This window comes from Puma concolor, chromosome D4 (genome assembly GCF_028749965.1).
Source record: "Puma concolor isolate L17-30 chromosome D4, mPumCon1.1.hap2, whole genome shotgun sequence".
NCBI classification, from domain to species: domain Eukaryota; kingdom Metazoa; phylum Chordata; class Mammalia; order Carnivora; family Felidae; genus Puma; species Puma concolor.
Genome location: NC_141679.1, coordinates 44,125,328 through 44,139,962, shown reverse-complemented (window position 1 = coordinate 44,139,962; position 14,635 = coordinate 44,125,328). Strand labels below are relative to the sequence as shown.

At 41.2% G+C, this 14,635-nt stretch overlaps 1 protein-coding gene across 6 annotated transcripts in view; it reads right to left on the bottom strand.

Annotated features, from left to right (window-relative positions):
* ADAMTSL1 (ADAMTS like 1) overlaps positions 1–14,635 on the bottom strand; it is an 885,884-nt gene that overhangs the window by 57,659 nt on the left and 813,590 nt on the right. For all 6 annotated transcript variants that reach the window (XR_015243567.1, XM_086685377.1, XM_086685374.1 and 3 more), the window contains one exon: positions 12,437–12,571. Coding sequence is in view for 5 of the 6 variants with exons in the window: in XM_086685377.1 (XP_086541503.1) it covers positions 12,437–12,571 (135 nt within the window). In the remaining variant the exon portion in view is untranslated. The remainder of the gene's footprint in view (positions 1–12,436; positions 12,572–14,635) is intronic.

Below are 14,635 nucleotides of genomic sequence, written 5' to 3'. Positions count from 1 at the left end.
TAGAATGAACCCTGAATGATTTTTAGCCAGTGATGTACGCTCAAAATGGCAACAAACTCTGATCCTATAAAGAAGAACTTGTGCCAGACCACAGTGAAGAAGAGAACGGACTTCTTGGTTCATAGATTCAAAGGGAAGCAAAGGATAGAGGCAAGAAATTAACATAAGTTAGTATCCACTTTGTACCAAGATTAAACTGGGCAGGTTGCATATGATATGATTTCACTTAACCTTTATCATAATTAATTCTGCAAGATGGGCATTATTGCTGTGTTCTGAATGTTAGTGTCCCCCCTCCCTAATTCATGTGCTGAAATACTAATGCTCAGTGTGATGGTATTAGGACAGAGGACCTTCGGGAGTGTATAAATCATAAGGGTGGCAGTCTCATGGAAAGGTCAGTGTTCTTATGAAAGAGACTATGGAGATCCATCCCTAGCCCCTTCCACTTTGTGAGAACACACCAGGAAGGTGCTGGCTATGAACCAGGAAGAGGGTTTTCACCAGAATATGACCACGCAGGCACCATGATTCTTGCCTTCCTGTTTCCAGAACTGAGAAGTAAATTTCTGCCATTCTGTAGCATTTGTTATAGTAGCCTGAATGGACTAAGACAATTATTTATAACTGAGGATTTGGTAACAGGTCTTCTAACTGAGGCACTACCCCTGTGCTCTTCACTGTACAAAGTAGGATGGGAACCAAGGCAGGGGGTCTTAGGTTCATGATCCTGTCTTCCCTTCCACCATCTGCCTCTGGGCACGATGTAAAACTGCCTCTACACCACATAGATGCAGGAAGGCATGGAACCAGAGTCAGTATTTTCAAAAGCCAGTTCGGGGTTGAGGAAGGATTTATTAGGTAAAGTGGAGAGTTCCTCATTTTCCCACTGATGGACTTTCAATACCAGTCTATTTCTGGGACATCCGACTCATTCACGTCATTCCTGTTAAACATGGCGGGGAGGGCAGATGGGTCTGCGAACTGTGTCCTTGTGCCAGGAAAGGGCAGGGGCAAGTGTAAGTTTCTCAAGGTCCCCATTTCCTGACTATTGGAGTCTTAAAATAAGCTCGTGCCTGGATGCTTGCTGTGGCTTGGAACAGTGGCCAGGCAGGGAGATTTACTGCCTCGCTTTCTGTGTCCAACTATTTTAAGTGTCACTTATGCTCTGGTGTCTTTTTAAATTTATGGATGTTCACTCCAATCTAAAGAACCACAGTGCTCCTTCCTGTGGCTTCCTCATAAATGCCCTCTGAAATACTGATTCAGTTTTATAGTATATGTGCTACAGAGCTTCCTGCAGTCCCTATGGGGTCTCTATTCTCTACTTTGGATTTTATTAAAAAGAAAAGACAAAAGTGCATAAGCATGTGCCATAACAACCACAAATGCTGACCTTTCTTCTTAATAGCAAAGCATATTCTTTTTGTGGGCAAAGCTATAGGAAATCAAAAGCATTTTCCTTGTGACATAAAACCTCAGGCTTTCCATATAAATGAGGAAACAGATGCCAACTCATGTCTCTTCAAAAAGGGTCAGGATAAATTCCACTTCTATCCTTCTCCTCATTAAGTATGCTAGCCCTTTCCTATTTTTTTCTCTGCATCACTTTTGTTTGCCATGTCTGTAATTTCTGATGGGGCGGTCCCCCATTGTGGATTAATTTTTTTACCTAACTTTTGGCCATCAGAACTTGCTGTTCCCATAACTATCTTTAGAGAGGAAACAGTGATGATCTTCGTTTTCCAAACAATCATATGAAAAGTGGTTTCCCAACAGATGTGGCCGAGGGTACTCACTGACTGTTGCTGTGTGAATTGCCTCATAATGGGGTGCAGGAAGTGCTCAATCCAGTCTGTACCAGAATAATCAGGAAGTGTACAGGGTGGGGCGAGGGTGGAAGTATGTGGGACACATGATAAAGTTATAATTGTAATAGAAATGAGATGGAAATGACTCAAGAGGCTTTCTCAGCCAAGGCCCTGCTACCTAACCCTGTTTAAAAAAAGTTTTTTTTTAACTTTTATTTATTTTTGAGAGATAGAGGCAGAGCATGAATGAGGGAGGAGCAGAGAGAGAGGGAGACACAGAATCCAAAGCAGGCTCTAGGCTCTGAACTGTCAGCACAGAGCCCGAAGCGGGGCTCAAACCCACATACCATGAGATCATGACCTGAGCCGAAGTCAGACGCTTAACTGAGCCACCCAGGTGCCCCTACCTAACATTGTTTTAAATCACCTGAGACTATTTAGACAGCCTCTTTTCTCTCCAGGACCTAGAATCTAGTTGGGAGACCTGACACAAATGAGAAATACCTTTAATAATAGAAAATGTGGAAAGCTCAGTGTCCTATCAGTGGTCTAGAGCAGGGGTTGACTATTCAGCTATGGTCTGGATACTTGGAAATCAACTTTTATTGGACCACAGCTACACTCATTTGTTTCTTACGGTCTATGGCTGTTTACACCTCAGGGTTAAGTCCTTGCGATAGGCGTCTTATGGCTCTCAATGCATAAAGTACTTCCTTCCTATCTGGTCCTTTACAGAAAAAGTTTGCCCAACCCTGGTCTGGAGTAGATGCCTCAGGAGGTCAGCAGGAGAGATCAGTTCAGGCTGGAGCACTGCAAGAAGGTTTCACAGAATGGCTTGAACTGTGCCTTGAAGACTTCTAGGATACAGCCAGAAATGAAGGGGCAGGGGAGGGTATTCCAGGCAAGGAAAGCTCAAAGCCATGGCAATTACTAGGGAACATTTTGATTGGAATGGAGGGATCATTTGAGATAGGAATAAGATGGAAGGATAAATGTAGAGGGTAGGTCTGAATAGCAAGGAGGCTTGAATACCAGTTTAAAATTTTCTAAATGATAAAGCCTCCCATTTTCCCATATCAGTCTCTACATGAGTAGAAAGGGATGCAGAAGTGACTTTTAAAGTCCATTCAAGCTCTGAGAATCAGTTTTCAAAAGGACTGATGTCTACCCCCACCCCCAGAAATTCTGTATTAATTGGTCTCAGGTAGGACATTTTTTGGGTTTTAAATGTTTATTAGTTTTTGAGATAGAGTGCACGTGTGCAGGGGTGGGGGCAAAGAGAAGGGAGACAGAGGATCCTGAAGCAGGCTCTGCAATGACAGCAGAAAGCCCAACCGGGGCCTCAAACTCATGAGCCATGAGATCATGATCTGAACCGAAGTCGGATGCTTAACTGGCTGAGCCACCCAGGTGCCCCTAGGACATTTTTTTTTTAACTTCTCAGTGACTCTCGTGCAACTGGGAACCTTGTCCTTGATGAAAGAAATGGCCAGGCACGTGCCTGTAGAAGCCCAGCTCAGAGCCAGGTAGATGTAGCAGGTGCCCAACACATGTGAGTCAAATTAAGTCAGCAATATTGGCTTGTACCAGAGCCAGCCTGATAAACCTCTGTTTTACTAGAGTCAGCTATATAACATTCAGCTGGCTGCATGGTTTCCAATAAAAGAAATCACTTCTGCCTGCCCTTGCCTAATCCTGGAAAAGCCCATGATGCTCAATGCGATATTGAGTCTGTTTATAAATTTGGGCATTTATAGTTTTTTTCTCTCACCGTTATTTTAACATGACCATTTACAAGGCCTTACACAATTTGCCCTCAGCCTTGTTACGTCTCTGATCTTCTGTCTCTCACACACAACCCCGATGACTCCATTCCGGCAACACCACACTAGCCTCTTTGTTGATCCTTGAACACACTAGGCATGTCCCTGCCTCAAAGACTCCACACTGGCTTTTCCACAGCTTTCCCTCCTCTCCCCTTTCCTTCCCTTTTCTCCCCTCATCTCCCCTCTTCTTTTCTTCCAGATGTATGCAAGGCTCAATAGCTCACATTCAAGTCTTTGCTCAAAGATTACTTTCTTTGTGAGCCTTCTCCTGCCAATCTAATTTAAAATTGCATCCTTGTTCCCATATCAGCACTTTCCATCTTTCTTGCTCTATTTTTTTCCATAGCACTTATCTAATATACTCCACTTTCCATACCTTCTAATATACTGTGTCATTTACGTCATTGTGTTTATTTTCTATTTCCCTTAGTACAATGAAAGCTATGTGAGAGAAAGGATTTTTATTTTCTTCCCTGCTACATCCCCAGTGCCTTCAATGGTGCCCCAGAACACAGAAGGAACTCAGTAAGTATGTGTCTATTGCCTCAGTGCTTGGAATGCTTTTACTCATCATTTAAGACTGAGTTTGAACAATTCTCTGAAGCCTGCTGATTTTCCTTCACCAGAGAAAGGGGTCCTCACTCCCCTGGCTTTTTTTTTGCAACTCTTCAGAGATTTTCTCACACATGGCTGACTTTTCTCTCTTTCCTACTGCTTCTGAGATCCTCTAAGGCTGGGAGAGGGCACAAGGCCCAGCATCGAATGGAAACTGGACAGGTGTGTTAAGGAAATGAACCAGGATTTAATAACAGAAGCTTTGACTGTCCTTCTCTTCACACCAATGCTCTCTGCAGTCACACACCTAGGTAGCTCTCCATTTTATTACAACATGTTGACTTGAGTGGTCTGAAATGTGTCATCATCACATAGGAGGTACATGAGCTTTACTGAGAATTGTATGGATTACTATTGCCCACCCCCACCTCCCATGTTAACCTATCTGCCATGTCCTATCAGTGTTATGTCCTACATGTCCCTGAATTAGTTCACTTCTTTCCATTCTCTCCAGCTCTCTACTCTCACCTATCATTATCTCTTACCTGGAATACTTCCTGAATGGTGGACTCCATCTAGTCTCTTCCCTAGAACCTATCCCCGTCACAGTAACCAGAACAAGCTTTTAAAAACACAAATGAGATGATGTCTCTCTCCTGCTTTTAAACCATTCAGAGACTTCCCACTGCATTTAGTGCAGAGTGTGAAAGTCTTACCAGGGCTCACAGAGTGCCAGAAACTTGCTCTTGCTTCTCTCTTTAGCTTCATCTGAGGCCACTCTGCCCTTAGTTATGGCTGTGACACTTCCTCAAATACTCTAGGCTTTCTTGCTTTAGAACCTCTGCTGGTTCCTCTGCCTTGAAATGCTCTGGAACTCCTCTGACTGGAATGCTCTCTCATAACTTCCAGCCTCTCTTCCAATCCCAGCGCAAATATCCCCTCCTCAAGTGTCCCCAAAGCACCAGTTCTTACTCTTTTGATCATAGTCTTCCTACTTGAATTACTTTCCCTACCAGACTCGAAGTGCCCCTGCTAGAATTCAGACCACATGAGGGCACATGTTAATGTCCTTCATTACTGTTTCTTCAGATCTAGATTAGTGCCTAATGCATAGGAAATGCTCAATAAATTTTTCTTGAATGAATGAGAGCTAGATTTATCTTATTTACTGTGTGTCCCTGGCCCTAGCACAGTGGCTGGCACATAATAGGCACTCAATAAATATTTATTCAAGGAGCAAATTGATCTATCTTTGAGATAGTCCCTTCTTAGGCCCTTTACCAAGGCTTTCAACTTCAAACATTAATATTTACTCAACTGTTTTCTGAAACATCCTCCTACCTTCAGGGGTTTGTATGAGAACAATATAAACTCCACCTTAGGCTCCAGACCTGGGTCCCGTATATTCCAGCTACAGCTCCCTCGTTGACGTGGTAGGATTTGTAGGAACTGCATCTATACCAGCCAGGCTGTGCAATTCTGGGCACTTCAAATGAACAGAGAAGAAAATGGGCAGGCCACCTGTCTCAGGTGGCCAGAAGGAAAACACCACTGCCCGGCTGTGGTGTGTGGCCCTTGGCCTCCCTGTCTGGCTTCTCCAGGGATGGAAGGGCTCTGAGAGGTGGGGCTGTTACCATGCAGGGCCCTGGGGAGCATGCTGACGCTGCTGAGATGCTACTGTGTGTGTTGGCTGTGACCCTTGAGCCCTGGCTGGGGAGAACGGCCAGGCACAATGATTTCTTTCCTGGAAAAACTTTACTTTGCAAACCCAGGTTGGAATGCCTAAATCGCTCTTCTCTTGGTAAATCACAAGGTATGAGAAAAGGCTGTGCTGTTTGGCTCTGTGGGACTAGCCTAACATGAGTTTCCAGTAGAGAGGTCAGGAGGACTGTCTCTGACTTGGGCACCGCATATGGCATATGTCTTCTAGGCCATATGGTTTCTGTCACAAGCATTTGACTTGGCCATTATGGTATGAAAGAAGCCATAGACAATACAAAGGTAAATAAATGGGTGTGGCTGTGTGCCAATAAAACTTTATAAAAATAAGTAGTGACCTAGATTCGGCCCAGGGACTATAGTTTGCCAAGCCTGTAAAACATTATCTCTTAAAAGTGCTTATGTAATACTTCTAGAATGTGATTGCAAAATTTGGGTATCAGCTTAGTCTAGGCAAATATTTAAAACATACACATAATATATATGTGTGTGTGTGTATACATCTACAGGCATATATATATATATATATATATATATATATATATATATATCTCTTGCACATATATGTATGCCTCTTTCCAAGCAAAATGGAGTAAAAGAATGAATTTACTTTCCTGCTTAAAATATTAAAAAATGAACAAAATGTATAAAGCAGTGGTTTTCAGGATATTAGGCAATGAATGTCATTGATCCCTGAGATATAGGAAATAAAACAAGGTGAGCCCTATGTTTCCCCAGCTTAGTGCCTTGAGAGGGTTTCCAGGCTGCAACACAGGAAAACCTACGTGCAGCCCAGTGGACTCCTGAGTTTAGGAGAGGGAGCTGAAAGCACAGGAGATCAAGGTGGCTTGAGTTTACAGAATGGACTATCACAGAAGAGAGAACTGGAGAGAGAGAGAGAGAGAGAGAGAGAGAGAGACAGACAGAGAAAGAGAGAGGGAGATCGAATGAATAAATGAATTCCAGAAATCTGCAGAAGGTCCGCCTTGCGTATTCAATAGAATCCACATCAGTGCATGCCTGTGAAGAACTACCAGAGGCAGGGAAAAGGGAAAGAATTAGAGGTAGCAGCTTCTGGGGCTCACACAGGGTACAGAATAGCACCTGTTCCTATCAGCCAGACTGGAAAACCTCATGATTCATAGGGTGTTGGGCAGAATGTGGTATTGATGTAAAGAGACAAATATATCACTGAAACAGAATAGTCTGGAAATATACCCACACATATAATGACAACTGATTTTCCACAAAGGTGCCAAGGCAATTGGGTGGAGAAAGAATAATCTTTTCAACAAATGGTAGTGGAACAAGTTGGGTAACCATATGCATAAGAATGAACTTCAGTATATACCTCACACCCTTGGTAAAAACAAACTCAAAAGAAATGATAGACCTAACTGTAAAACCTAAATCCATACAATATCGATATAAATCTTCTGGAAGAAAACATGGAAGAAAATCTTTGGGACCCTGAAGTAGGAAAATTTCTTAAATACAACTGCAAAAGAACCATCTATAAAATAAAAAAAAATAATAGGTGGGACTTCATCAAAATTAAAATCTTCTGCTCTTTGAAAAACACTAAAAGAGTAAAAAAGACATCCACTGACTGGGACAAGATATTTGAAAATTATATATCTAATAAAAGACTTGCCTTTAAGGTATATGGAGAACTCTCAAAATTCAATAAACAAACAACCCAATTAAAAAAAAAAAAAAGGGAAGAAAACTGAATAGACACTTCACCAAAGAAGAAATCAGGATGGCAAATAGCACAAGAAAAGATGCTCAACATTATTAGCTATTAGGGAAATACAAATTAAAACCACAACAGGAAACCACTACAGACCAAGTAGAAGGTCTCAAATTAAAGACTAACTATAGTCTGTGTTGCCTAGGATGTGGAGAAACTAGAAATGCCAGATACTGCCAGCAGGAATGTAGAGTAGTCAACTGCTTTAAAAAACAGTCTGGCTGTTTCTTAAAATGTTGAACAAACACCTACTATATGACGCAGCCCTTTCACTTTTAGGTGTTTAATCAAGAAAGATGAAAGTGTGTGTCCATAGAAAGAAGGGTACGTGAATACCTACAGCATTTTCATTTGTAGCAACCAGAAATGGGAAATGACCATTCTATTCCTCAACAAGTGGGTGATTAAACCAACTATAGTCTATGTGTACAACGGAACACTAGTTGACAAAAAGATGCACTGTTGCATGTTACAATATGGATGAATGCCAAAATAATTATCCTGGGCAAAAGAAGCCATTCTCCCTACAGTATGGGTCCTTTTATAAAACATTCTAGAAATATAATCTGATCTATACTGAGAGCAGATCAGTGGTTGCTGGGGGTAGATGAGGGGTGGGGCAAAGGTGTGAAGTCATGATTTTATAAAAGTAACTTTTGGGGATGATGAGTATGTTCATTATGTTGACAGCAGTGATGGTTTCATGGATTTATCTGTGTATCAAAACATCAAATTTTAGACTTAAAATGTGTTGTATTTATTTATACCAATGCCAATTATCTCTCATTAAGGCTGTTAAAAACTTTTATGTCAAATATATGTCAAACATATATAAATATGTATTGTGTCTTACAAATCATTAAAGTAAGATAGGTTTCTACCAATCAATGAAAAAGGACCTGAACAGGCAACTCATAAATGAATGCAAACGATTAATAAACATTAAAACCAAGAATTTTTAAACATCGTAAATAAAAATTTTAAATGGCAGAATTTTCATATTGTATTTTATACTATTGTGTATTTACCAATTTAAATGGTAAATGTAAAAACTCTTGGTCATATATACTGTTGATGATATTTTAGGGAAGTGAGAATTCTCACATTGTGCTGTGCACATATAAATAGATAACGCTTTTTTGGAGGGCAATTTGAAAAGAGCAAAAACTAAAATATACAAAACTTTTGACATAATAATTCCACTTCTAGAAATTTATGCCAAGAGGTGTACACAAACATTTTAAGAATAAGAATATTCACCACATCTATGTTTTTATATTGGCAAACGATTGCAAGGAATCTAAAAGTTCAACATTAGAGTTGGTTGAATGTATGATACCTCCTACCAAAACAGCCCTCAAAATTAAAACTATAGAAGCATAGAGACATGGAAAGATAATTGCTATATACCAGTTAGTGAAAAAAGTTGCAAGCAGCATATAGAGTATGAGTTCATTGTAGACAAAAGGTATGTATGATGTGTATATTAATGGCTGGAAAAAGATATTTGTACTCGTTTTATCTGGGCTAGGCAACTATAGACAATTTTTAGTTTTTTATTTTTGCTTCTATTTTTAATTGTTCTACAATGAAAATATATTGCTCTTCTAAGGGAAACTCCAATAAAAGTTATTTTTTTTTTGCAAAATACAAATGCTAATGCCCTATAAATGATACTGTGAGAAATATTAATTTTGAGTCTTAGCAACCAAAAAAATTTTTAACAGAAGGCTGCCAAAAGGTGTAGGTGCTACAGGGAGGCCTGAGATGCTGCTGCTCTAAAATTGGAGCCCCAGGACCTAGACCTGGACCACTAAAAGGGGTGGCATGGGCCTTGCCCTCCATACACAGCAGTTGGCACAGTTCAGGCCTCCCAGCACAAAGGACAGCTGTAAAATAAGGGCAAAGAAAATCAGCACCCGTCTTGCCTAGGACAATGAATCTGTTTAGGTTGGGTCCACTCTGCATGGCTGAGCCTCCACTGGGCATTTTCTAAGTCTGTGTCATACAACAAAGGGTGTGAGAGCAACAGAGACTCACTGGTCCCAAGTCTTCACTTACAGTTATGGAAAGTGAGTCCCACATAGGCCCATGCACATGTTGCTCAATCAACATTCCTTCTTGAAAGTTCCAGCAGTGGCTTGAAGTGAGGTCAATGCCAGAGTGTCTGTCAACTAAAATAGTCATTATTGGAATAGCCCACCCACTGGGAATCTCAACACTTGAGTCTTAACCAAGAAGAGTTAGCTCTGATCTATGGCTCTGAAAAACCTCACATCTCCCTTTTTTCCTTCTGCCATGAAAACATGAGAATCAAGGTCCATGAGTTATTGTCCGTATGCCACAGAATCACGAAGTTCTCTGAATCTGATGCAGACAACCGGTCTGATAGATGGTAGAAATACACATACAGGAATGTCACCGTTTACTGGATACAACGGGGTTGACAAATGACTTTCATCCTATATATCAACTGCCACCATGCTTGGTGGGAATGTTAAAATGAATTCCAAGGCAGCACCTGGGCTGATGAAAAAGAATGTCATGTTTGATTGGAAATGTGTAGGTTGTGGCAGGGGCAGTTAACAGTATCTTTGCCACATATTTCCATCCCGGTCTAGAACATCTGTTACTCTCAAAATAGGATTTCTTCCTTGAATTGCTCCCACTATTGGTTACTCTTACAGAATATCAGATTAAGTCTGTCAAATATTACTTTTACTATATCATTTTCCTACTTAAAGCCCTCTAAAGATCTGTCCTCATTTCCCACACAGTAAATCTATTTCCTTAGTCTAATAACAGTCTTTGACACTGTTTGCCATTCAGAGTTCTCAGCAGCGCTACACAGAATTGCCTCCCTGACCTATTTTTGTACCCAGAACACACACTCTGGTCTAAAAGGGCCACCAAGAGGAGCCAGGGATGGGAACTAGTCTAAATAAGAGCAATTCGACCAACAGATCTAGGCCCTGGTATGTTTCAAGTGACCTACTTTTCAGAGTCTTGATACCTGACGTCATTTCTTAATTCATCTCCACAATTCCATGTAGATCCCTCTTACTTCTATAGTGCTGGCACGACATCAACATTCGCTGCTAGAGTCCGTGTTGCCCAAGAAGTTACATTCAGGGCCTTTATGGTTACTGACTCACTGTCTCATTCAAATGGAGCAGTCTGGATGTGAACTAGGGTGTTAAGGTGTCTCTTAACTGTTAGATTTAAATACCAGTCTAAGGTAACAAAGCACTATAGACTAGCAAGGGAATGCAGCCGCATAAAGCACAATAAGTTCTTATTGCTAATGGCAACAATGAGACAAAATATTATTCCAGAATAAGGGAGAAAGAAAGTAAAACTATCATGGAAAAATATGAGCAGGTTAATTTTTCCAGCATGCTGACTGGCACCTGAGTGTCCCAAGGTTGTTGAAACTTGAAAATAAACAATTGCTGTGCACTCTGCTAGTGACTGGGCTATGATTAATAGTTATGACAATTTCGTATAGTGATGAGTCTAAAATAAAAAAAGTTTACTATGCTCACATTAATTTAGAATAAATTTGCCATTTATAAGCCAACAAAAAAGCAATTTGAAACTTCTATGAATTCTGATCAACACGATGTAGAAAAGCTCAATGCCACGCTTGTGTAACTTACAGGAAACAGGGCTACTTGTCATTGCCTCTGTGTCTTATTCTTAAGGTAAGATCAGAAATAAAAAAAATTGTAAGCTTTTGCCACGTGGTCATATGCTATGAGCATTCTTTGTTAATTTTAGATGATAATAAGAACCGAAGGTAATCTTCCTGTGTTGTCATCCTAGAGATATCAGTCCCTGTGGCCATGTTGATAAGCAATCACCAATATGATTAGGAACGTTTTGGCTTCCTGTTCCTTGCTTATCGGTGGGGATGAGAATAGAGAAACTTTCAACTTTGAGCCAAAGTCACCATTAGCATAGTCACCATTATCAACATTTGGGGCCACAAAAGAATTAGCATGAGGATGTCCCCCATTCTGTAGACCTGTTTTTTTTCCCCAGGCCTTTGATGGAAGATACTTCTTCTTTTCCACCGTGACCATCTCCAGAGGTCATGACTGGAGTGTAGAGGTTCCTGTGGCATCTCCATGTTTCTGGTGTGAAGGGCCCAGGGCAGGATGACTTTGCAATACTTCTCTGCTACCAGAGGGCACCAGCCGTATGGGCAATAACTTGGTGAAGCTTCCCAATGACAGGTGTCAGGGAAGTTGTACTCGGTAAAGTTTTTTAAACACTTGCTTTGGAGGAGCCCATCTGGGTTGGTTTTGGGCCCTACCTACAGACAGCTGGCCTAAACAGAATTGTCTAGCTTTTTCTTCTTGAAAGCTGATTATAGCTCTAGTTTAGTTGTGAGAGGGTCATGGGGGCATACTGAGGCATGGTTGGCAAGGGGAGAGGGGGGTGGAGGAGCTATTTTTACTGCTTTGCTATTTACTGTTGAGTGAGTCAATCTGACTGAGAGGATCTGGACTGTGGCATCAGCCCAAGAGGATTCAGAAAGGAGCCATGTTGGAATCTAGACAAGCTAGAGTCCAGACTAAGATCTGCACTCACCTCACATGGAAAGTCAGCCAAGTTTCCACTGGTGAGTCTGGATTCTGTAGGCAATTTAGTGATTTCCTGTTGGCTACCCCCTACTGCTGCCTCCCTCCCACCTGCAAGCAGTCACCCATCCATAAATCCTGTCCAGCCCTGGATTTCTGCCCAACGTTCCAGAGAATTGGACTCACCAAGGAGAGCAGAATTCCCAGGATCCAGGACCAGCTGTGCTCCCAGAGGAGATGTCAGCACTGAAGGAAGGTTCGGTCCAGTGGCTGAAAGCAAGGCCCTGATGTCTTCCAACTGTGTGGGGACTTGGGGGGGATCTGTGGGAAGGCAGATGGGGAGTCAGACAGGTTAAAGCATGAAGGCTGTGTTCAGGGGAGAAGGAGAGGTGGGCATGCACCTATGTGTATCCACGTGTGAGGTGAGCATTACTGATTGCCTCCAGTGCCTATCAAGGTGAGTCTGAATTTCAAGCTTAATATTTGATGCCCAAAACAATAAGGTCAGTAATAAGAATCAGGTATGTTGATTTTTAGGAGTTCCTACTGTATACCACTTTATACCACAGTACCACTGGCTTCCTATAAATGTGTAGGCAAATTAAACAAAATTATAAAAACACTTTTAAAAAGCCAACACTTCTTCAGCATTTATTATATGCCAAGTCCTGTGTTAAATAGTTTTCGTTTCTTTTTTCATTCAACTCTTACGACATCCTTTAGAGCACTTTGTTACTGTCCCCACATATACAGACACATCACCACAGGAATTCCTTATTTAAAAGAAGCCTGTGGGTGACTATTCCCATGAAGAAAAAGGTTTATGAAGTTGACAAAGTTAATCTTCTTTGTGGTCTGGATTTTTATGCCCAGGTAAGGACCAGATAAGCAGAACAGGGATGATTTGTGCTTCAAAATCTTACAAGGGCTGAAGTCATCAGTGGTCACAGTTAACCAGAGACCAAAGTGATAAAAATGGGAAATATAGGGGCCTGCCTGTCACTTCCACTGGACAACTAAAAAGATGAGCACCTACTGAGTCTTGTGGTGAGATGACCCGAGATTCTCCAGGCAAAGCAGCAGAATCCTGTCTCCCCACTCCTTACATCTCCCAGGGCGGACCCCACCTTTGTCTCTAGAGCACCTGTTGGAATCTAAAGAGAAGCAGGAGTATTGCTCTCGCAAGTGATGGTCATTTCATCGGTGTTCAGTGAGGACCTATCATGTGCCTGTCATTTTTCAGATACTTCTAAGAGTGGCAAGTAAGTCACAGTGGCTCGGGAGTCTGCTTCAGAAATAAGCCTGTCTACTCTGCCTTGACTACAAAAGACCGTCACACGTAGAAAACAATGATGAGCTTGAGATTTTATTAAAATATATATATATAAAATAGTTTAAAAATGATAAAGTCTTCATACATATTGCATATAACTTAAAATACTATTTATATAGTATAGGGTGAAAACATCATGTTTGGGCTCAGGAGCCCTCTGTCATTCACTACCTTGGGCAAGTCACTTAATCCCTCTGAGCCCTACTTTCCTTGTCTATAAAATGATGAGGAATCTCATCATTTCCCAGGCCTAGTTTGAAATACTATGATTTTAGGAACTGATGGTGGCAGTTTACTCTAACCTAGACTCTCCTTTTCTCATCCTTTTTAATGCTCTCTTGAGAATACTGAAATTGAATACTGAGTATTCCTTCCAGAATATTAACTCAAGAAACCTTTGCTTATTTACTAAAAGCCAAAAATGGAGGTTACATCCCATCTTCAAAACCATCAGATCTTCTTGGGCCAAGTGTCAGCCCCTCCTAATGCCCTTACAGCTTTTATCTAATTTTTCTTCCTTGGTGCATGTCCATTCGATCTTTCTAGGGAAACTATAAATTCTCCAAGGGCAGAGGTCACCTCTTAAATTTATCCTATAGCTTGAGATGGAATTTAGAGGCCACATGTAATGAATGTTCATTCAATGGCTATAGGAATAAATGAATGAAAGTCTCATTACACTTCAAGTCTCCACACTACAGGTTAATCACAGGTATTGGCATGAAACCTCAGTTTTTAATATTTTTAAGTGTTTATTTTTGAGAGAGAGAGAGAGAGAGAGCGAGCAGAGGAGGGGCAGAGAGAGAAGGAGACACAGAATTGGAAGCAGGCTCCAGGCTCTGAGCTGTCAGCACAGAGCCCGATGTGAGGCTCGAACTCCCGAAATGCAAGATCATGACCTGAGCCCAAGTTGGAAGCTTAACTGATTGAGCCACCCAGGTACCCCTGAAACCTCAGTTTTATACATGAAGTCCCTTGTTTAAAAATTTTTGGCCGATTAAAATAATAAAAAAAGAGACATTATTTCTATGCTCATAAAGTACTTACAAAAC